Genomic DNA, 25,515 nt, shown 5'->3' on the forward strand with positions numbered 1-25,515 from the left:
GGGTTAGGTTTAGGGTGCTAGGAGGGGGCGGTTAGGTTTAGGCACAAAAGAGGGAGAGTTAGGGTTAGGGTAGGGATGGTTAGGATACCCAACAACAGGTATCTGTATGTTAAACCTGTCGGGATCCCGGCTGTCGGCATTTTATACCTAACCCCTTTTTATTATGCCTATAACATTGTGCACCTATTACAGACCTCAAACCTCTATTATGCATCCAGCTCTATGTACTGAGCAGCTGGCTACCAGTCACTTGTAGCAATGGCAGCTTACACACCTTTGCGTAAAGCGCTGGGGTTCAGCTGATAATGAAATACAATGCTGTATGGGAGTTGGCAGCTCATATAAGATACACTGGAAATGATTTGATGACAAGACAACTCAAGTCCCAATGGCAGAATAAGACACAAAGACACATTTCAACATGCAATAATGTTTATTGTCACAATTTGCTGCAACAAATATTAGCAATTAAAGTGAACATTGGCACATTTCCATAGGAGGCAGATTGTCTGTGCATTGATGGCTTGTAGCAATAGGTAAAGTGCACCCGTCACCGACGAACAGAGGCGGCAGCCATTTTGTGGACCGACCCAATATTCATCCTTTATATTACCTAGGACCCAGTGACATCACTGAGGCATAAGGCACAGAGGGACGTCACTAGTTCCCAATGACTTGATAGACTGCATTCTCCTGAATATTGGGTTCGCCGTGTAAAATGGCAGACATCACCGGGTGTAGGTGACACGTCCAGTTTAAAGGCATAGCTAATTACAGTGTATACAGTAGAATGTACTGTAACTCACAGCAACCAATCAGATATCAGCTTTCATAAGGGTAACTTGTAATAGACTGACGAAAGACGATCTCCTGGTGGCTGTAAGCCAGATAGATCATTCACCCATTCAGCTCCAGAGACTCTCTGATAATGTATAGCACATGATGATATTAGAGGGTTTTTGGTAAAAAATCTAAAATTATGCTGGTTGTCATGAAAGGGGTGGGGGGTCGGCCATGTAGTATGATACCAGACCATTATTTACTATCTTTCCAGCTAAACAACCCTGAGATAATCCGTTCTATATCTATATACTGGTCTGATAACCAGTATTACAGTATAAATTCTTTGCCACCACATTTGCTTAGAGGAGACTGGGGCAATTTTTACCACTTCAACTATTGTGGAACTACAACTCCCAGCAGCTGGCAGGAATGGTTAGGACAGTCAGTGTTATATCGAGGAAGAATATGGCTTATTCTTTAGTTTTGCAGACACAGCAAAGAGTAGTGAGAATTTCTCAGGGGCCCCAGAAAGATTACAGTCATAACTAAACTGCAATAATCACCTAGCAAAACACCATTCCTAAAAAAAACAAAAAAACACATAAATCCCCTCTATATATTTTATATTGTTATATATCTTACTCTCTCCTAAATTTGCAGATCATTCCCCTGAGATTGTGAATTACACAGTGTGTGGAGAATTTGAGTTACCCTTCAGCCCGTAAAGAGCCCTGAATGACATAAATTGTTCTATTGAAGGAAAACAATGCTTTCTGCTCTCTTTCTACTTTCTGCTACTCAGGGGCACTAATTGCAATATAAAAGAAGTAATTCTCACTTTTATGGGGTTTTTTCAGAGTAAATCTTACTTTAGTTACTATAGTTTGCATTTATATCTTATTATTGTATCAATCAGTATACAAATATTCTTTATAGGGAATTTGGGACAACTGATGCAGTGGAAATAAACCACAGGGTTAATCTATCACTGGGGTGATGTCCTAGTTGCTCTATATATAAATGTACGCCTTCTTTTTGGGTAAGAAATCTATTGTTAGATCTGTAGTATTTTCTGCATCCGGGAATTCTTCCGCCCTTACCTCCACTAGAAGTGCTCCCAGCAGGTCATGTTTTATATGTCAGTAACCATCTCACATTCCCACACAGGTAAATCCAGAAAACATGGCCTAGTAGAGAGCGATTCACACATAAAGCTTTGCTGCTTCTTCACCATGTTGCCCTTACTAAAGCGGTTGGCGACTATCAAGAGAGTATAGGAGGACATTGGGGGAGGGAGTCGGAAGGGGGTGGCTGGTACAATGAGAGTTATTCATGCTCACGGGCGCCATAGTAGAGAGCTGAGGAGCAGCAGCAGGAGACCGGTCCAGGTTACTGTGTGTACAATTATCTTTTCTATAAATAGCAGCATATTAAAATACATCTAGTAAAAAAAATCTCCAGTTAATAGTGATATTATCAAGGATGGGACAAGTATAAAAAGCACAGAGAGAGACTAATGCGTCATAGGACTCAGTACACACGATGACGATGTTTGGATCTGGTGAGAGAGTTGTCCCTCCCTTGCTCAGCCGAGGCTCCTCCCATTACGCATCTGATGAACTGACACAAAGAAGAGCTGCGGGTTATTCCGGTACTTATTTTTGTGTTTATAGCCAGATGGGCAGAGACTCAACACAATGCACACATGCCAAAACAAAGAAAAAGGCAAGGTTGATTTGTCAAACGCACAATTAGATCCAATAATTATTTTCTGACAGAAAATCTCTAGAAAAATATATTAAAATTATTTCTTTATAAATTATTATTTAAAAAGATAATTGTCCACAAGTGGTTAGGCGAAATATTATAAAATAAAATAAAAAGTTGTATAGTTTAAAGATGTATATATAGAATTAAGAAAAAGTGATATAGATTTAAAATTGATTCCCACTATTGTCGGACTTGTTTGAATATAATATAAGTACTTTAAGTATCACAAAAATGGGGTGATGTTATATGACATCAGGGTATATATTTGTCCAGATTAAATAGAATACAATGAGCTTACTTTTTTGCAGAATAACAGTATAATTTAGTTTGGCTAAATGTGTTGTTGTATGATATTACTGTGTCAACACTGGATCAGTGAAAAGTGATATTTATTTCCCCCAAATTAGGGCTATGAGGATCAGACCGTATTTTTTTCTTTGTGATTCAGAAAAAAATATTATCATAGTCCCTGTACAAATGTATCATCCGTTCTTTTAGTAGCAGAATACTGACACTTTGCAACAGTATCCAATTGTATCTTCTCACTCATACAACTCTGCCATTATTTTGTTATATTGCAATTTGACACTCTCTTTCCTGTTACTGCGATACCTCCGTAACGAGTGTCCCTCTGGGGAACTGAAATCCGTGCAGTACTTATTTTGTTCTGCCTATTTCTATTTGTTATCAAATGACATACTTATTACTGGACAATTATCACCCCCTATATTTCAAGTTTTTCAGGTACTGTATATTCAAGACAATAAGGGGTCTATTTACTAAGCAGTGTTAGGAGACAGAGTGAAAAGTGATAAGAAAGTGATAAGGTGCTAGCCAATCAGCTCCCAACTGTCATTTTTCAAACACAGCCTGTGAGATGACAATTGGGAGCTGATTGGCTGGCACCTTATCACTTTCTTATCACTTTTCACTCTGTCTCCTAACACTGCTTAGTAAATAGACCCCTAATTATCAACACAGTGTTGCTGTGTCCGGCGGCAGAGTGGGGAACGCCGATGCGCGTTTCGCCGAGTGGCTGCTTTTTCAAGGCAGTGACCCGATCGTCTTCCATGTCCTCCTTTTAAACGATCTCTATGGAAGTAATTCGTCTGTTTGAATTTCGTTCTCCCGCTCCTCTCCTGATTGGCTGTTAAATCTCACTCTGTATGTCAAGGTGTGTTTATGTCATTATGTCCGTTGTGTTAGCTGCGTCTCTACCCTGTATTGATTAAATTACCATATAAATTAATTGAGCATAATTTGTATATTATATGTTGCTTTTGTTTAATTCCAGACAAATTTCCCACATTTATGTTTCTGAGACATCGCTGCTTAATTCATTTCTTTTAATAATAAAAGGAAAATCATTCTTCTTATTATATAATAGTTTTCATAATTATGATGTCAATTAGTATACTTGCGTGGCTCATCAGCATGCGTTTAGATTTTAAGGATAATGTAATTTATTATTTCTATTTTAATTTCTCTAACCATCTTATCGCTATGGTGTCAAAATATTTTTATTAATTATTTTAGAGGTATATAATGTCCATGATGATTGAGAATTCAGAAAAGGAGGGGGGGAGAGAGAAAAGATTGCATTCAGGGATAATATATCCTTCTAGGTTACAATGTTATTCTGTTTGATATTTATGATTACATAGATATATTACTGATAAAATTATTTATGCACGTTTTATATTATTTATGAATATTCTACAACCATTTTGATATATATTTTCTTTATTTTGTCAGTATGAGAATACCTTTTATTTATATGTGTTATTATATAGTGCTAATTATTAATCTGGATAATCCTTGGGAAATTAGGATCAATAATATTATAAATTGGTATTCTTTTAGCATGGTGTTTATGATCCATGCTAATTGTTATATTCATATGGTATCCTCATACATTATATACATGTTACGTTAGATACATATCTCATATCAAAATTATGCCAAATATATAGTAAGGGGGGGGGGGACAGGAGAGAATAATAGAGGAGGGAATGTATTCTTGATTTTAATTGTTATACAGTGAGTATCTATACTGTCCTTCATGTATAATATATTATCTCTCCTCTTATATATGGATAATCTCATACTTTAATATGTAATCTCTATCTTCATAGATGTAATTTCCATTCTGTTGTACTAAGATAATATTATGGTTGTCTTAAACCCCAAGATTTGTCTATCCAAAGAGTAATAATTTATTGTGTAATGTAAATACAAAGGTGAAAAATAATATATAAAAATGTGTTAGTTCAAATTAAAAGTAATAACCATTAGGTGAATTATTCTCAAAATATGTGTTCACTAGTGATTGTGTATTTTTATGTATGTGTTTATCCATGATTATCAAATATAGCTATTAATTACTTAATGTGCTTGTGTATAAGTGTGTGAAATATGTGAATGAATGTGTATTACTCCCAGTGTGTGTATACAAGTGTATATATTGTACTTTGTAAAATCTCTAAATGGTAAATTCTCTATTCCTTCAATTATTCTACCTATTGTTATTAAATATTGTTGGTGTGTCGATTGTGTATTGTTTTATCAATTGTGTATTAAATCCATATGTATTTTATCTATACTTTTATTTTCTTACATCATCCATTTCTTATTATCTCAGAGAGTCCATCCATCTCTATATTGCCCTTCCCTAATCCATTTCATTATGGTAAGTGATGTTCTCTCTCTATAATAGTTATCTTATACAGAAAAGAATGATAGAGGAGGTTGTATATTCTTGATTTTAGTTGTTGTGCAGAGAGTATCTATACTATCCTTCATCCATATTATATTATCTCTCCTCTTGTATATGGATAATCTCCTGCTTTAATATTTAATCTCAGTCTTCATGGATGAAATTTTCATTATGTTGTTCTAAGATATTATTATGGTTGTCGTTCTTTTTTTTTTTGCACACATGCCGTCACCATCGTCAAGGCACCCACCCTCATACCCGAACATGCACAACCTGTCGATATCAACAGGTTGGCCTGCATGTTCAGGCGATGAAAAATGCAGTCAACGACCAGCGGGAGCGCACATCGCTGGTCCTTGCCGGCATTTTACTGCACGGTTTATGAACGATAATTGAGCAATATCATAATTGTTCAATCGCTAATTTTAACCGTCTAGTGGATACGCACCTCTAGGGTTAGGCACTAGGAGGGAGGGTTCGGCACCAGGGGGAGCATTAGGGTTGGCTTGAAGATTAGTGTTAGAAAAAAAAAAAAATAACAGTTGTCGACTATTTTTGGTATGTCAGCCTTTTGACCATGGCAGGCATTTGTACATGTCGATCTTCCTACATGATGACGTTTTTATCCCTATTGACTTTTAATCCCTGTAGACCTACTGACTGTCTAACATCTAGTGTCTATTTAGACGCTCTCGACCTTTTTACTGTCTATCTTTTAATCTACGCCCCCTTGGTGGAGTCCCTCGCCATTCGCTGTACTGAATAGGATTCTGACACTTGCATACAGCCAGGAGATCTCTGATCATCCCCTCTGCCCCAGCTCAGGCCTCTCTCCATCGTAGGAGACATATGACTTCATGGTACTAATTAAAGGCCCTTAAATTGCTGCAACAGATACTCCTGCTACAATAAGACATACTGTAAGTAATGACGGAGGTCATAGGCAGACTCCAGGTTAAATACGGCTAATGGTTAAAGACCCCCCTCCAAAGTGCTGTAATTGGGGGAGTTAAGTAAAATTAGCATTTTGGGGGATGATTCAGAGTTTTGCGCAATTCGTCCGTATTTGTGTCAGCATTGCATGGCGGGAAATAATTGCACTGCTTCGCCTGTATTCAGTTTTAGCCGCGTCTATGCGGCTGGATCTCCCCCATAGGTACTTGTGTACTTTATGGACTCATTGCAGAGAGAACCCAATGAATTTTTGAAATGGTACATGTATACTTCATATACACAAGTACCGAAAGTTGTCCCCACCTAAAGAAGAAAGTTGTCCCCTTGTGGGCTCGCTGCGCTCGCCACGCTTCAGGCTCGGTGGTTCGCTACAAGGTTATATTCCCCCTCTATGTCCACTTGGATGGTAGGGAATGACACTGGACACTGGGAATGACGCCGGACACTGGCTGATGACATCAGGGTCCTCTACGTGAAGGGGATTTAGACATTACTATGACATTACCATGAATAACAATGAGTGTAGGACACTTGGGTTCTTTCTGCAATAAGTCCGTAAAGTACACAAGTACCCCCCCATACATCCGCTTGGGAAAGCGCTCATCATCACGGTCAGCACCGCTCAGATACAGCAGAGCTATATACCTGGTGCAAGGAATCCATCTGAAATCAGACGGATCTCTGCGTAAGCAGAACTCAGAATAATCCGTGATTCCGCCAACGCGACCACGGAATGCTTAGCCTACGTGCCAACGCCCAGTTACACGTGGAAATGTGGCTGTGATGCATATGACTGTAAATCTCCCGTAGCTGCATCAAGTTCCGTGTGCTCAGCTCCAACGTATACAAAAGCTGCCAAAACTCATCCGCAAAGCGGACTTGTGCGCATCTCTGATTAGGCCCTTAGTGTAAATAACCCCTTTACGGTAGGAAGGGTCCTGGGAAATCTAGTTGTTGCCTCTGTCCCTGGGAGCAGCGGGCAGGTGTTATACTCACCGGTCTTCCTTCCCTGTGCTCCTGCTCACAATGAAGGGGATGGTGTCTCTCTCTGTTCTGCCCACCTCCAGCTGGTTCTTATCCAGGTTTATCACACACTGAGAAGGACAAAGTATAACCATCACCATTAACTGCTAGAAACATGATCTTCTCCCACAAGAATTAGGCTAACGGCAAACCAGTTCCCCACCTTCAGAACACCTTGTTTGCATGTGCCCTCCTGCCACTTTTACTCCGTGCTCTTTAGCTATGAAGCTATATAATCAGAGACAGGGCTTTATTTTTTTTATCACCTTTCGGACACGACAAAAACTCGCTTCCGATACGCTCAGTGTCGTACTGTGTCTAGGACCAGCGAAAACGGCTACTGATGATATAAATACATGACCGAAAAGCAATGAGTTTCGGAAATTGTTGCAGGGAGGCGTGTGCACGTCAGTAAGATAAAGGTGCCTGAAGGTGGCACGCCCCTTTAATATGACTGAGGACCTCTCTTCAGCTATCAGACTGTTGTATGGCACTAACAATGGCTGCTGTCTGATATTGTTTGTTTGGGCCATGTTACTTGTGTTCTATCTATACACAAAATTGGGTGCTGAAGGAGTTGCCTGTGTGTGTCCCATCAGTTACATGGCCCTATGTGTACATGCTCTTGCTGAGCATAAACCACAATAGAATGGATTACTTTAAACTAGTAAAGGGAACCAGCATGTGCCAGGTCACATTGGTCGGCCCCCTGCTCAATCTCGCCCTGTCCCACCTGTATGCTTACTGTTGATCTTCTGACCAGATACCAATCATTTATCAGGTTTGATCAATAGTAGAATGAAAGCAATTGTCTGATTGGCTGCTGTAGGTACAGCACATGTGGTTGACAGAACACAATAAATGACTACTAATGACATATACTAAGAAATGTAATGTCTTTATTGTAAGATAAAATATATTCTGTGTATAAGCTGGCTTTTCACCGTGATATTGGGGGGCAGTTTCCAGCAATATGACTGAGCTGAATGGATGGGTATCATAGCGAATAGCTAACCCCAGAACACGGATACAAGTCTCCATGATCAGATTTGTAGGCACCTGCCTTCTGATATCTGTTTAAAAAGTATATAGAGAAAATAATTCTATTATTTTAAAAGCTATTCTGATTCTATGGTGTGCGGTATGTTATGTCAACAGCATACAGTCGACTTAAGAATGACGTTATAGGTGAAAGGTCAACATGGAGCCTGACCTTTTCGACATTCATCATGCCTACACGGATGACATGTCGACATGGTATAATGTCGATATAACATCCCTGGTGGCCCAGAGATCACTTACCTGGCTCTGGCGGCAGCAGCGTCTCTAGCGTTGTCTTCCGGGTCCCAGCGGTCATGTGATGAGCAAACGTCTGATGAGAAGCGCTCCGGTGAGTATTCTCCCTCTATCCCTAATATCTACTCCAACCCCCTCCCCTAGTTACTAAAGTGAGAGTTTTTAGAAGTGGAAATGTTGCCCATAGCAACCAATCAGATTCTACTTAACATTAAACTGGCACCTTCAAGAGAAGATAATAGGTAGAATTTGATTGGTTGCTATGGGCAACATCTCCACTTCTAAAAACTCTCACTTTAGTAAATATACACCCTAGTGTGTAACCCTAACCCTCCCAGCGGCACCTAAGTGTCGGCATTCTGAGATTGCCAACATTTTACATATTGGCATTTCAGATTTCGACACTGTGTATGTGTCGACATTCTAAGGATGTCGACACGGCGCCTCAAATGTGACTGGATACCAAATATACAAGGTATTGTTAGTTGTGTACTCTACTCCCCAGGCCTCGCTGTCATCTGACTTGGAAGAAATAAAGTCGGCAGAAGGGGATGCCGTCATTTTGTCCAGCCACTATGATGGAGGTGTGGAATACGGGCCAGTGTTCCAACAGAGGTATGAGCCTTGGCTATATAATAACCGCCAGGGCCGTAGCTAGGGTAGTGTGGCCGGTGCCATGGCACAGGGCACCAGAGGTCAGGGGGCGCTGTTTGGGCCTGTCAAATTTCTGTTTATTATCATTCTCACTTGTAGCTTATTTTATCCCCAGCATCTCCTGGCCTCCCCTATCTCTTCCCTGGGCCTTCCCCATGAAGCCATGGACCTTTTTTGGGTGCATTATGTCCCTTTGAAAAATGAGGGGGGCGCCAATGATCTTTCTGGCACAGGGCACCAAAAACTCTAGCTACGGCTCTGATAACCGCCTCGGCATGGAACGGATAACTGAACATGAGACTCGTACTGTGGATGTGCAGGATGATCTGTTACCTTCAGGGATCTCAGAGTCTGAAGCCCCAGCGAGATGTTCCTCTCCTTGTCATCTAGGAGGGGAGAGAGTCAGTGTTACTGACAGAGCACATGGCAATGCAGGTGTACATTATCATTGTGTCAGGGGCCATGCTGCTCTCCTCTGGTTGTTAATGAGCCGACAGAACAGCACAATCACAGTTGGGCTCGGTGAACACTGGGCCAATTACCCAGCGATGGGAGATATCTTTCAAACTTTCTTAGGTCACAGCCAATCACATGTTTCGGGCCTGGTCAGGCTGGTCAGACCGACCCACTATAATCACGCCGTGTGTTACTGCCATAACAGCTGAGAATGGATTTACAGCTGAATCTGGCAAAATAGGCTACTGAGCTTAAAGAATGAAGATATTGGGGCCTATTTATCAAATATATTTTCTTCTTCCCCTGCTCATGCCTGAGCCGGAAGCCACCTCCTCAGCTGTGGCAATATTCTTTTGATAGATGTAAGCACTCAGGGCCCCTACACGCTACACGATATTGCTAATGATTTGGCTGATTCCGACGCATCGGAGCGACAAATCGTCAATATGGTGCAGTGTGCATGCGTAGTTTGCGCTCCCATGGGGCTCTCAGCCGCATCGCCTGATCTTTTGTACATGCATGAAGATCAGGCGATGCGGCTTATGATCCCATGCAGCGCTATGCGGTGGGGGCCTGCATATCGTGTGGGTGGGATCGGCCAGTGTGTATGGAATGCCCGATATGTCGGCCCTTCGGCGCTGGGATTGTGGGTGGCATCGCTGGGTACACAATCGTTTAGTGCACTGGTTCTCAAACTCGGGTCCTCAGGACCCCACACAGGTCACGTTTTCCAGGTCACCCAGCAGGAGCACAGGTGTAGTCATTACTCACTGACACATTTTTAAAGATCCACAGTTGGAGATAGTTATTTCACTTGTGTTTCTGTGAGGAGACCTGGAAAACATGCACTGTTCGGGGTCCTGAGGACCGAGTTTGAGAACCTGTGGTTTAGTGTGTACCCAGAGTTTTTTTATATCATTGTGATCAGGTACATATTGATAAATCATCTGGTTGTACTGTTGACCCCATTGTGCCTAGTCAGCAGCCCCAACAGTGGGCCTGATTCAGGGATGGTCGCTAATGCTGGAGCAGCTGCGAGTTTGTACGCAGCGGCTGTGCACAAAGTATGCAAATGTCGCAGCCGCCGGGATTTGCACTGAGACGCCCACCGGCAGCTTTGCAAATCCAGGTGACTGCGTACAAAGACCCAGGTTGCTCGCAGATCAGGCGATTTTCGGACTTCTGAGTAACCCTACGTTCTTGCAGAATGGCAGCTGGAACTGAGACGCTTGAGCCAATTTTACAATGAGATCGCAGTTGCCGGCAGAGACACAGCCCGAAAATGGTCGCTATACACCTGTGCTTGAGTCGCCCCCTCCCCCCGTTGCCGCCCACAAGCAGTCCCTGCCTGTCAATCAATTTGCAAATATATCTTCACTGCGTGTGACATCAGTAATGAAACGTGATGCATGCGCCGTGCCTCCATCTGTGAATCAGCCCCTTGTGTTTCCCCCGTGGGTTTAACGTTTCGGGAATGATATCTGACCTATGACCGCAGCGCTGCAGTCCAGAGAGACTCTGCCCAAGGTCACCGTCATGTGGTCTATCTGCCCGATGGTCTTCACGTTATAGGGTAAAGTCATGTTCTCGTCTTCGTTCTTATATGACCTGAAATGTTCCTTTAATCTGCGGAAAAGAAGTGGAGAGAGGGGTTATATCCAGCTACTGTCCTATCACTTCAACCACAGAGCTAAAATATATCAAACATTCTAAAGTGTGAAGTTACCCATATCCACTAATCAGCTTCTGCCTACCATTTTATAAACTGTACAAGATAAATGACAGCTGGAAGCTGATTGGTTGCCATGGATAACGTCTACACTTTTCCTCTTTGGAAAGTTTGATACACCTCCCCCAGAGAACCCCAGGTGCCATACGGCTGAGCAATGAGAGATTGTTATTGTGACCCTATGTCCAATTTTGGTATATAAAGACTTTGGGTATAGCTGATATTTTTATAACAAAACGTTGATCTGATACGATATAGAAGATGACTGTGAAATTATCTCGACTTATTGGTTCGCAGTGCAATATATATATATTTATATGTATGTATATAATCTTGCATTTCTTTACTTGACCTGCATTGGCTGAAGGAGTACAGCACTACTTAAGTAAGTGTGATGTTGTAATTTATATGACCTTTTGTATTATTTGCCTTGTTTGTGTATCCTGTAGCCGCGGCAATGGACGCAGGGTGTGGACGTCATTTGTGGGCACCACACGCCGGAAGACGCGACCTTTGTGGTATGTGTAACTTTTTATATTGTGTGTATATTCCCTGAGGACGATGCAGGAAACTTAGTGCATCAAAATGTTGGAGGTTTATCCTGCCTCTGTGCCATTTATTTCAGACCTGAGTGCCGCAGAAAGTGGATTGTGTGTATATACTGTGTATATATATATATATATATATGCATTATAACGATATTTGGGTACATAATTACACCGAGACGAATGACCACCGCTAAAGAGATGACACATGAACCAACGCGGTATGACCTGGTTTTTGGTTCATACCATGAAATACAGAATAGGATCTCTGGGGCACACGCTGGGTAGTTATAATAATAATAACCATCTAGACAGACCAAATCTGCACAGTGTCCAGGATAAAGCAAAATGTTTATATAACCAGCAATAAGAGACGAGGAATCTAGATGTAACACTAAGAGCTCTCCCTGAGTCTCTGTAATCCAGCTGCTTCATACTGTATCTCCCAGATATATCTGCTGCTGCCTGGTACATTAATGCAGCCGGTGACCTCATTCTGCCAGGCGGAGAGGACGAGCTCAGCACAATTCCCACACTGCAGTGCAAGGATGTAGGACGGGTCCGCCTCACTGCACCAACCTTACTAAGTGGCACGGGGTCTCATTCACAGATGTACGCTGATGCCGCCACAGCACCGCATGTCTACACAGTTGCTGTGCGAAAATGTGTAAACATCGCAGCCGCAGGGAATTGTACTGAGACGGCCACCGGCGGCTTCGCATATCCAATCAAATGTGTGCAAAGACACAGCATCGGTCACAGGCCAGTCGTTAATTGGCCCTTTGAGTAATCCTTTGGTCGCGCAGAACGGCCAGGGGAACGAAGACGACGGAGCCATTTTGACTGCATGCGTGATAGTAGGGACAAGCCCAAAAAACTATTGTGGCACGCCTGCATTTGAGTTCCCCCATTGCCGTCCACAAACTGTCCCCGCCTCTCAATAAATCCTCACTACTAGCGACATTGCTAATAAAACGTGACGCAGGCACAGTGCGTCGCAGGCACATACTTGGACCTCCGATAATCGTTCAACTGCTTAACATCAACATTGCGTCCATCCAGGGGCGTATTAAGAGTGGAGGGGACCCGTGTTCATTCCCCGCCCGAGGCTCCCTCCTCTCTCCCTGGCGGCAGACTGATGCTTCAGACCGCCGACCGCAGCGTCCGTAGACTCTGGGCATTAGAGTGAGCCCATAGTCTGCTACGTATGCGCAGGTCACCGGGGAAATTGCACCACGGCCATTTTCCCGGCGATTTCCTCACTGTGCATGCGCAAAATGCAGGAAAAACGGCCACGGCAACCATTTTCCGGCATTTTGTGCAGGGCTGAAAACACCCGACGCGGGACCTCGGAGAGGTGAGTATTAGATAATATGGGTGAAGGGTTGTGCGGTGCAGGGCCCCCTGAACCCAGAGGCCCCTGTGCCTCCATTATAGATACGCCCCTGCGTCCATCTCTGAATCTGGCCTACAGAACGTACAGCACTGTACTCTGGACCTCATTCAGAGTCGGTCGAAGCGGCCGCACAGTCGTACGGAAAAAGGGGCCGGATATTCGAATGATTCCCTCGCAAGTTGCGTCCCTAAGTTCGGATCGGTAGTTGGCCGACCAAGGGGAGGAAGCGGTCAGAAGACAAAAAAATACGCCTCCTTCTCGTACGCATTGCACGTCATCTCCGGGCATATAAGGATTAATCGAGACCATCGGGAACCATCGGCACTGGTCGTAGAGCTTAAGGTTGACCATACCCTCTCTTAAGCTCTACGATCATGTCAGTGTAAAAACCTCCTATGTCACATGTGCCATGACGCCACTTTGTTAATTATGCACTCCCATAAACCATATGCACCCCATAAAACGCTGTTCGCATAATTAGGCACGCCTGCTTTCGGATTTCCACTCCCCCGTTTTCAAGCACCTTCCCCTGTTACCACCCGCAAACGCCTCAATCTGTCACTCAAACTACCGACCTGGCTGTGTTCAAGGAGAGAGAAATTTCTGATCGTAGCGGCTAGTTTGCGCGCACGCGCATTGCGAACTTTATGCATGCGCAGTATAGCGAACATCGGTGGCGTACGACCGTGCGGCCGCTTCGACCGACTCTGAATGAGGTCCTCTGTACTGTACAAGTGAAACGTCGGAACCTGAATACTGTGATTCCCAGATGTAATGTCAGAAATATTCCCAATACTAATACAAATAAAAAACCATGATCAATAATAATAATAGTAAGGGGCTAAACATTAGCCTTGTGCCTTTATCGGAGCAGTAATGAGCTGTACACGTATGTAAGTTGCACCTGATGTTTCTGTAGGTCCCTGGTTCGTGAGTCTCGCTGTACCCAGATGTTTGACTTTGTCAGATTAGTTTTATTGGTGCAAAATAACCACTAGACAGGGAATTCATCCAGGGCCAGATTCAGGTATGTAGGAGCCCCAGGACAACTAATTTGTGGGGTGCCTCTACCAATAAAATTGTCAATATGATATACAGCAATGTTATTAAAAAAGTATTGTGTGTAAATCCTTCCAGCACCACACTGCAGTGGCCCCAGATCACATTCATCACACAGAATCCCCAGTTAACATTATACCACAGTGCCCCCCACGCTGGTGATGTAGATAACCGTATGCTGCCCCCCCCTCACTCTCCCCACTCCTCCTCCCTCCCGCAGGACCCCAGCACAGAGACCTCTCCATCCCTGCGAGCAGCCTCCCTCCCAACCCAGTAAACAACAAGCCGGGCTGGGAAGAGAGATTGCTGCCGTTGCCGGGAAACCACAAAGAAGAAGGGAGCCAGGTCTCACGGCGCATACGCACATTACAAAATAAAACGAAAACTTCCATTTGTCAGCGCTGTTTGGAGAGAAAACACAGCGCTGACAGGATCCTCGCCGGGGAACAAACAATCGATAAATTCAAGGAAAGAAATCCTAAAAGCCGCGGCGAGCGGTAACGCTAAATAACATAGCTGCACAAACTCGTTAGTAAATGGAGCCCTATAAACCTAACTGTTACCCTAAGCACAACCTGCCCCTAAACATGTAATACCGATATTGTGACTGCGCCGTACAGGTTTTCATGAATTTTCACGAATGCGCAGTTTCAAAAATCGATCAATTACTGAACTTCAGAATTTTGTCCACCCCTCAATCAGGCCCATGCAGTGGGGTGACTATGAAAAGTGGTACAAAGAGGGAATGTGGTGTTCGCATAGTCTAGGTTACAAATGGAAAGCAAATATATGATTTGTTTGTAACAACACCCTCCGTCGTGTCCGCACTGTGGGCCTGATGCAGAGATGGGAGCTATTCCGCAAATAGTCAATGGTTTTCGTACTGCGCATGCATTCCGATGGTACTGGATGATTGTCGCAGAGAGGATTGATTTGCAAAAGTGATTGACAGGCAGGGACCATTTGTGGGTGGCAACGGGGAGCTGGCGACTCAAACGCAGGCCTGTCGTAACTGTTTTGGGGTTGTGTCACAACTGGCGACTGCACTCCCATATGCAGTCAAAATGGCTCTGGCGTCTTAGATCCATCGCTTATTCTGAATAGCAGTAGTACTTAGATGGCTGATTATCGACCCATGTGCATCCGATGATTGTGTCTTTGTGCACTGGCTGCCACATTTGAATATTTTCGCACAGCCGCTGAGTACAAAAACTCTGTGAATCAGGCCCTGTGTTTGTTAACGTTCCTGGTGCTTACCCCAGTCTGTCCAAACAAGCTGAAGAAATGATGCTGTACTGACAGGATGTGTCGATCTTGGCTTTCACCTCCTTACCAGCGCACTAAATGAGACACAAAATTAATTACTTTATCAGTTGAAAAGTGGGAAACATTCGGGTGACTGGGGACCATCTCACGACGGTGAGACAACAGGTAAATTCCCGGGACTGTCACTCTGTATGTCCAACACCGTAATTGCCAGATGGAAAAACAAGGTGAATCTTGAGATTGTTTCTGTATTTTATTTCTGGTTTATTATAAATAATTTGTTGCATTTATATCTCTGTATGTTAATATATCACATTTTGTATAGAATATTGTGACTTTTTTTGCCTTATTAAATTACATTTACTAATGTTCTGTCTTTGTGTCCCTAAATAAACAAGTCAGATAGCTTTGGTTTTTATAACACTACATAACTGCATGGAATTGTTTGATTTCTAGTAACTCAGATTACATTATGCTATGATTGTATGGGATAAACCAGGGAACAATTTTAAAGTGCAATGGAATATGCTGGCACTATATAAATACATGTTACTAAACAACCTTAGAGTATAAGATCATAACGAAAGGTCTAAATTTACTATGCAGCCCTTTACAAAGCCGTCGTGACTTTGACGGGAAATTACATTAAATACAATACTGGGCGCAAACAACCTGCTCCTGTCAAAGCTGGGTCTCTGTGACTGTATGTTGTGCACATGGCATTAATATGTCATCTCTACCTGACACCAAACAAACACAGCATCCTCCTCCTCAGTTTTCCTGGGACTCTCCACTTTCCCGTGATGCAGCTTGTTACTCTGAGCTGAGAGTTCACTCTTAGGAATCCATGCTGTTCGGTTATTCCTCAGTTTCGTCAAGTTGGTCTCCAGCAAACGCCGCTGTAGAATATTGTGCGGTTGCTTAAAAAGAATCAAACTGTCAGAAATGGTGCAGACAAATATATATATACACAGAGCCGTAACTAGACTTTTTGGTGCCCTGTGCCAGAAAGAGCATTGGCGCCCCCCTCATTTTTCAAAGGGACATAATGCACCCAAATAAGGGCCATGGCCTCATGGGGAAGGGCCAGGGAAGAGATAGGAGAGGCCAGGAGATGCTGGGGATGAAATAAGAGGAAGCTACAAGCAAGAATGATAATAAATAGAAATTTGACAGGCCCAAACAGCGCCCCCTGACCTGTGGTGCCCTGTGCGATGGCACCGGCCGCACTACCCTAGCTACGGCCCTGTATACAATACATGTACAATGTGGAAAAGGACTATAGATTAGGTACAGGCCCTTTGTGTTATACTTTGAGACAAGTGGTTTCTGCAGAATATTACGTTTATTGCTCATCTGTCTGCAGAATTTCACCAGCGGAATTTGACCTTACATGTTCCGAATAGAACGCCCTCCGCCATTTCTGTTCCACCCTGACTAACCCGCCCACAGCACTCAGCATTAAGAATAGACACCGCTTTATCCCATCTCTATATATAGACTATAATTTCTGCACAGTGTCTGCATTGTAAATTATTACTGTGCTACATCTTCATGATCTCAGTCTAGGTTTTTAGAATTGAATCTTTGAGCTTAGTCAACATCGATGGTTTGCTACTGGTGGTCAATGTTTTGCCAATGGTGGCCGAGTTCCGATGGTTGCATATCCCCCCTCCTCCCTCGGGTTGCATGTTGCATAGAGTGGACCTCCTGTCAGCCATCTTTAGCCCTAGCTCCCTCTGACTGGCTCACCATGGCCACATATCGGAATGGGTATGCGGCCGGCGGTTCGATTCCCGTCAGCGGCAGCCCGACAAGAGCAGAGTTAGAAGCAGCGGAAGCCCGACAGCGCTGGAAATCCCGATCGTGGATAGGTAAGTATCTACTAACCTAACCCCTCTAACCCTAACCCTCCTTAGGGGTGCCTAACCCTAACTTCCCCCCCAAGTGCCTAACCCTAATCCCCCCTCTAAGTGCCTAACCCTAACCACCCCCTTCCCCGCTGCCTAAACCTAAGTCCCCCGGGGGGGTGCCTAACCCTAACCCTCCCGGGGGGGTGCCTAACCCTAAGTCCCCCCCGGGAGCCCTAAACCTAACCCTCCCCCCCCCGCGGCTGTCCGCTCGCGGCGCCCGGCATCACTACGATCGGGATGCCGGGCGCCGGTCTCCGGAAATGCGGGCGTCTACATCTAGACGCCCGGCATTTCACCCTTGCCGGGATAAGACAGTCAGGAAGCCGGCTGCCGGTATTTAGGCAGTCGGCTTCCCGATTGCTTCCCCACGTACTAACAGCTCCGCTTACTTGTCACAGGACATTTCAACATAATAGAAGCTATAGGGCGCTCTCCTAATAGTGGCTGAATAATGGCTAGTAGCTCTCTTAGGGGTTCCGCCAACACCCAAAGCCTAAAAGATAATAGTACAGTAATCGGTGATAGTGCCAATTGCCTATATCGGGCCCGAGAGAGACGGAACAATTGTATGTATAACAATCTATTTATTGTAATCTTAATAGTAAGGGTATTCTTTCAGATAGTTCCTAAAAAATACACAGTAAAAATATGTATATAACTCTCATAAAAACATAAATAACATATTCTGCATGCAGAAAAAAATCACATATAAAAATCACATAAAATTAGACCCTCGACTATAGAGTCTAGTGCAGGCCTGGCCAACCTGTGGCTCTACCGCAGCATGCCTTGCCACAGTTTTGCTATTAGGGAATGCTAACTCTGGCAAGGCATGCTGAGACTTGTAGTTTCACAACAGCTGGAGAGCCACAGGTTGGCCAGGCCTGGTCTAGTTGTTAATAATATGAAGTATATCTTGGCTTTTGCCTGTTTAATCAAACCTCTGGAGAATTTCTGAGTCACAAAGTAGCAAGTGTCAAGACACAGTGTCACGGTAGTAAAATTAGATCCTCAACTATAGAGTCTAGGGGGTAAATTTACAAAAGTGAGAGTTTTTAGAATTGGAGATGTTGACTATAGCAACCAATCAGATTCTACTTAACATTCAACTAGCACCTTCTACAAGATAATAGCTAGAATCTGGTTGGTTGCGATGGACAACATCTCCAATTTTAAAAACTCTAATTTTAGTAACTTTACCCCTAGTGGTTAATAATATGAGGTATATCTTGGCTCTGGCCGTGTAATCAAACCTCTGGAGAATTTCTGAGGCACAAAGTAGCAAAGAAACAAGTGTCAAGACACAGTTAAGGTGCCCAAACACATACCGACTTTTCATCCAATTTAGCCGATTTCGACGAATCGTGACGACAGATCATGTAAAAAATGGCCAAATCGTGAGTTTCTACACTTGATCACGAGGCCGATGCGCGTCCCCGCTCGTCGTACATCGCATCTTCTGATCTGCTGTGCTGTAGGGCAGATTAGCCAATCTGGGATACAATGCACTGGCTGCACGATAGATCTTAAGTCAGATTGGACATGTTTAACTCCAAATCGTGACCACGACTGTCGGGGGAGAGTTCAGGGTGAGTTCAGGGGAAATCGTGTACATCGGCTGATTGGGAGCAAGTCGGTATGTGTGTGGGCACCTTTAATGTCACTGTAGTCAGCAATCAATGTATCCACTCATATTGAGTCCTCTAAGGATCTAGGACTCCAAAAACTTCCTTAGAACTTTCCAAAAGTCTATGTTATGCTGCGGCTCCATAAACAGTTCGGAATATATATGGTCAGCTTACAAATTCCGATAGTGACCCCAGAGCACCTATGCTAGTGCGAGGAAGTTTTTGGAGTCCTAGATCCTAAGAGGACTCAATGTGAGTGGATACATTGATACCTGATTACAGTGACACTTGCTACTTTGTGACTCAGAAATTCTCCAGAGGTTTGATTACACAGGCAAAAGCCAAGATATATCTCATATTATAACCCCTAGGGCAGTGGTCGGGGAACAGGGGTAAATTACCCCACATGGGGTAAAAATTAAATTCCTGGGGGTAATGGACGGACAGCCGGGCATGCATATGAATTATTCTATAATATAGAATGATTCATATGCATGCCCGGCTGTGCCGCAGGGAGGCTCTAAGCCGGACGCCCGCTGAGATGTTACTACCAGCAGGCGCCAGGCTCCTTCCCTGCAGCGCCGTGTTAGCCGGAGGCTGGAGTTCTCTTCTGAACTCCAGCTTCCACCTCTCTCCATGCGCACCTTCATGACGTCTCTCCCATAGTTCTGAAGAGCAGCCGGGCGGACAGGATGGTGGCGGATGCAGGAGCGGGGATTAAGGTAAGTGTTTTTTTGTACATGCGGCACTACAGGGGCATTATATGGGGGCACCACTACAGGGACATTATATGGGGCACTACTACAGGGGAACTATATGGGGGCACTACTACAGGGGCATAACTATGGGGGCACTACTACAGGGGCATAACTATGGGGGCACTACTACAGGGGCATAACTATGGGGGCACTACTACAGGGGCATTACAAAGGGGGCATTACTACAAGGGCATTATATGGGGGCACTACTACAGGGGAACTATATGGGGGCACTACTACAGGGGAACTATATGGGGGCACTACTACAGGGGCATTACAAAGGGGGCATTACTACAAGGGCATTATATGGGGGCACTTCTATATGATTTTCCTTCCTTTCAAATCAAGGGGGTAACGTCGGCATGTCTAAATACATTTTGGGGTAAAAGGTAAAAAAGTTCCCTGACCCCTGCCCTAGGTGTAAATTTACTAAAGTGAGTTTTTTAAAATTGGAGATGTTGTTCATAGCAACCAATCAGATTCTAGCTATTATCTTGTAGAAGGTGCTAGTTAAATGTTAAGTAGAATCTGATTGGTTGCTATGGGCAACATCTCCAATTCTAAAAATCTCTCACTTTAGTAAATTTACCCCTTAAGACTGTATAGTTGAGGGTCTAATTTTCTGTGATTGTTTTATGTGATTTTTTAAGTTGCTGTTTTTTTCTGCATGCAGAACTTATTATTTATGTGTTTATGACAGTAATATACATATTTTTACTGTCTATTTCTGAAGGAATACCCTTACTATTATTACAATAAATAGATTGCTATACATACAATTGTTCTGTGTCTCTCGGGTCCGATATTGGAGCTATCACTGATTACTGCACTCCATTTCAACATGTTTATAATTAGTAGTAAAACAGATGAGGCTGGCACTCCATACATACATACATACATACATACATTGCATCAAATATATTTTATTATATGAAACGCAAACATACCATCTATCCTGTACCCTCCAGATAAATGCATTTAAAACAGAATTTCAGCTCCCTCTACAGTGTTTTACCAGTTCCGTTTTGCAGTCAGCATTTCTCTTCCTCCCCAGTCTGACAATTCATATCCACTTTTCCACCACAGGGAAGGGAAAGAAACGTATCATGGGATCTCATTAACCTGCGTGCGCACAGCGCCAGAGACCCAACAGCGAGTAATAACGCTTGTGTCACCCATATCTATATTTGGGATTTAAATGGGAAATAAATAATTTTGCAATAGGTTATAAAGTGCGCTGAGGCGTTCAAGCACTTATAGCCTATAGTCCGGGTATATTAGAGATGTGACCACAGGACAAGTCATACAGGCAGATGGTAGGGACGGATAAATGGCCACTGAAGTTTCTTATGTGATTTACGTAATGGAGAAACAGATGTAAATGTTTGTACAGAGTAGTGTTATATACATTCTGTGCCTGCTACAAAGAGCCCATGCACAGCACCAGCACTATTGCTGTGTTTCCAGGTAAGAGCTTCTCCTACAGTATATGGGGGTCATTCAGACCCGGTCGTTAGCGCTGATGCGCTCAGACCGGGTCGATGGCCCCCCACAGAGCATGCGCACGACGGCGCCGGCGCCGTCGTACGCATACTTGAGACCCGCTACGACCGACAGCACCGGTCGTAGCGGGTCTCGATCCAAAGGGGGCGAGCTGTCGATGTTGATTGACAGCTCGCCCCGTTTGGAAGGCGGGCCGGGGGGGTGGCAGCCCAAACGGGGGCGTTCCCATGGGAACGCCTACCGTTTGGGGGCGGCCCCACTGACATCACTAGTGATGTCAGTAGAGAGCTTCCGGCTCAGACAGAAGCTCTCCGGGGCTTACGACAAGGGAGACCCTACCCTAGGGTCTCGTCGTAAGCCCCGATGGTCGCAATGGTCTTGACCATCGCGACCATCACCTTAGGCGGTCGTAAGGCTGTGGGTGTTAACCCACAGCCTTACCACCGCAAAGGAGGACGTCTTGAAAATTCAAGACGTCCTCCCCTCATTCAGACCGACCGCACGCTCTGTGCGACCGGCTCTGAATGAGGTTCTATGTGTGGGTTTAACCCCCTCCCCGTTCCCACCTCTATCTGCTTCATTCTTCCCTTCTGCTGGTGGAAGTACTTAGGGGAATATTTAGTATTAAATATTTGTGGAATATTCCCCCCAAAACAGTCGTTTTCGAGGGGAAACCCGCAAATATTAAGTATTGCCCAGATGTACTATGGAAGGATTGCAATATATATCTCCAATCAGTGGCGAACGCAGGATTTCTAGAGGGGGGTTTCCAAATGCTCGATTTTATAGTAAGTGTGGCCAGTCCATGAGGAGGGCATAATTAGCAGTTAACCAGCTATAATATGTGTCATACAAAGTGCATCATAATTCCAGCATATACAGGACCAGCGATCACAGTAAGCCATTCAGTGCAGCAGTAGAGCCATCCTGCCTGAGCTGAATGTTTTTATTTTAAATGTGAGCACCATTCCAAGAACATGCAGCACTAGTAAAATTCTATTGTGGTAATGGTGTGGGCTGGGGAGGGGGGTTTCCAGGCAGATGGAAACCCCCCCCCCTGTGTTTGCCTATGCCAATAACTGCAGCAGTCCCTCAATGTTCATCTACAAATGCAGCCCCCAAAGGGTTCTATGGGGGCTGCAGTTCCAGAGCTTGACCACAATAGAATAACACCATCTTTACTGCTTCCAGCTCTTCGCCAGGACAGGCCCGTCTCCTGGCAAGAGAAACCTGGTAAATGTGCTTGAAAATATTAATTTCCATGTTGCGATTTTGCGTGAAAAAATATTGACTACATTCGTATAAATAAAATGTGGATTGTAATCCATATTCCCCTTACACTATTATCAAACCACCCCATCATTTGTTTTTACCTCCAAACCACAGGATTTAATATCCAATGCTTTGATTCGCAAGTGATTTAGCCCCACACTCATGCAGGGCAAACGGCCTCCTAAAACCAGACGCAGAATAACTAGCTTATAACTAATAGCAGCATTTACACAAGGCTGATTAATTATCAACTTCATTCATTAGTGCATACGTTTCACACTGCAATAAAGATGGTTCAATACATGAGGCTCAAATAGACGACCGATTCAGACCTCCCAACCGTGGCAATTTGGTGGGACAGTCGCCGTCCCACGTGTGGGGGGGAGGAGGTTGGGAGGCCACTCACCGGCTGCACCACGTTCAGAGCAGCGGTGAATTGATGTTGCGCAAAAGTGACTGGGAGAAGCTCGGGAAGCGAAATCACACTTCCATTGTGGCACACTATGGACTGTGACCCTCAAAATGGTGCACATTCCCTATTCCCACCTAACAAATGTTGGCACTTACCACAGGCACTTATACACCTAAATTCAAAAAGATATTCTGGAGCTACTTATCTCTTTGAATTGCCAACACTATTGCTGGTTGTAACCCTGAAATGTACCGAGAAAGCTAAAAATGAGCCCTGTTATACCGCTTTTATACCTAAATTCCGGGTCTGACCCGGAGGTTGGAACAGGGTTCCAAACCGGATCAGACCCGGAATTTAGCCGGCACCGACCCAGGATATTCCCGAGTCGGCACCGTTCACACCGGAGCCGGGTCTGCAGTGACCCGGCTCTCGTGGAAGTTGGCGCTTGGAGATGACATCATCTCCAAGCGCCACTGAAGCCGGCCAATCGGCAGGCCTGCGGCGCGCTCCAGGTTATCGCGACCCGCATCTCGCCGTTTACACTGCAGGGTTTCACAGGTCATTCCCGAGTTAAACCCTGCAAGTTACCTGGGTTGCATTACTGGGTCACTCCACCCGGGAATCCAACACTGTCCCCTTTTACACCCGGGTTTACCCTGCAATAACCCGGTTTTAGCTCTGGTGTAAAAGAGGTATTACTGAAAAACATAACCAGCAAGTTAACCTGCAGGTTTATTTTTGGAGTGTGGGAGGAAGATGAAGATCTTTGAGGAACCACACACAAATACAGGGAAAACACACAAACTCTAAATACATGGCCCTAGTGGTGAATTTGGGCACTGTGAGGCAACAATGCTAACCACTGTGCGACCATGCTACATAAAAGGCTTACAGTGACAACTCCTAGCCCATACTGTCAGCCATATTAGGTGAGTGGTTCCCTGCAAGGTCATTCAACAGGGTTCCTGACCCGAGGACTGAAGTGTATATGGAAACATGCCATATAGCAAATATCTTTAATCCTTAATGCAATTTGCATTATGGGTTTAGAGGTCCATTCATTGTCGGTAGAAGGTTGAGTCAGTAAGAAAACACATGGCAGGTAATCTGGCTTAATAGCAGCCCGTGAGACCAGTTTAATTAAATTGGCACACTGGGCGTTTAATGGGAGTGCATAATTAGTAAAGGAAAACCTACCACAAGCACTGCGAGCAGTTCAGATGCCTTTCGATGTACCCGATTAATCTAATAAATACCGGAGATGACGTGTGATGCGAACGGCAAAGGGGCGTCTTTACAAAATAGCGAGCGCATTTTTCGTTCGCTCGCTCAGACATAGAGGCGTCAACAAACCGCAAAGAGCAAGCGCTCAATTTAAATAGCCGGACCCTTTTTTGGAACGACCTTCCGCAAATAGCGTCCGGCTCTGAATCAGGCCCTGAGTGTGACAGAGGTCAGAGGACAACAGCTGATGGCTAGTTGTACCTATCCCAAGGACTCAGTATGGCAGGACAGGAGATATGGATAAAACGATGAATCTCAAAGGATTGGCTGAGTTGGAATGTGGCATCTCACTGGATTGGCTGAGTTGGAACGTGGCATCTCACTGGATTGGATGAGTTGAAATATGGCATCTCACTGGACTGGCTGAGTTGGAACGAGCATCTCACTGGATTCGCTGTGTTGGAACATAGCATCTGACTGGATTGGCTGAGTTGGAACGTGGCATCTCACTGGATTGGCTAATTTGGAATGTGGCATCTCACTGGATTGGCTGAGTTGGAATGTGGCATCTCACTGGATTGGCTGAGTTGGAATGTGGCATCTCACTGGATTGGATGAGTTGAAATATGGCATCTCACTGGATTGGCTGAGTTGGAATGTGGCATCTCACTGGATTGGCTGAGTTGGAATGTGGCATCTCACTGGACTGGCTGAGTTGGAATGTGGCATATTACTAGATTGGCTGAGTTTGAATGTGCCATCTCACTGCATTGGCTGGGATGGGATGTGGAATATCACTAGATTGGCTGAGTTGGAACGTGGCATATCACTGGATTGGCTGCATTATTGCAGGTCCATAGACACACACGTTTAAGGTCCATGTGCTACTTTGAACTTTTATTTCTTTATTTTTTTTGCTACCAGCCAAGTAATCTACAAGTATGTTTTTTGAGTGTGGGAGGAAACCAGAGCACCCAGAGGAATCACACGCAAACATGTAGAGAACATACATACTCCACACAGATTAGCAATTACTGAAAATAAAACTCATGACCTCAGTGCAGTAAGGCAGTAATGCTAACCACTACACCAACTGTGCTGATGACCATTGCAGATTTTAAAGTGAGACTTATTGGTGCATGTCTTGTAGAGTGAAAA

General features: G+C 44.3%; 1 protein-coding gene across 1 annotated transcript in view; it reads right to left on the bottom strand.

Moving 5' to 3' along the window:
- Positions 1-414: 414 nt before the first annotated feature.
- Positions 415-25,515, bottom strand: part of NRIP3 (nuclear receptor interacting protein 3) — a 32,804-nt gene continuing 7,703 nt past the window's right edge. The window contains exons 2-7 of the mRNA XM_088447088.1: positions 16,388-16,567; positions 15,639-15,721; positions 11,139-11,278; positions 9,530-9,582; positions 7,220-7,317; positions 415-2,403 (exon numbers count right to left, since the gene is read on the bottom strand). Coding sequence (XP_088303214.1) covers positions 2,388-2,403; positions 7,220-7,317; positions 9,530-9,582; positions 11,139-11,278; positions 15,639-15,721; positions 16,388-16,567 — 570 coding nt within the window. The 3' untranslated portion in view covers positions 415-2,387. The remainder of the gene's footprint in view (positions 2,404-7,219; positions 7,318-9,529; positions 9,583-11,138; positions 11,279-15,638; positions 15,722-16,387; positions 16,568-25,515) is intronic.

The sequence above is a fragment of the Taudactylus pleione genome, unplaced genomic scaffold (genome assembly GCF_031769625.1).
Source record: "Taudactylus pleione unplaced genomic scaffold, aTauple2 ptg000418l, whole genome shotgun sequence".
NCBI lineage: Eukaryota > Metazoa > Chordata > Amphibia > Anura > Myobatrachidae > Taudactylus > Taudactylus pleione.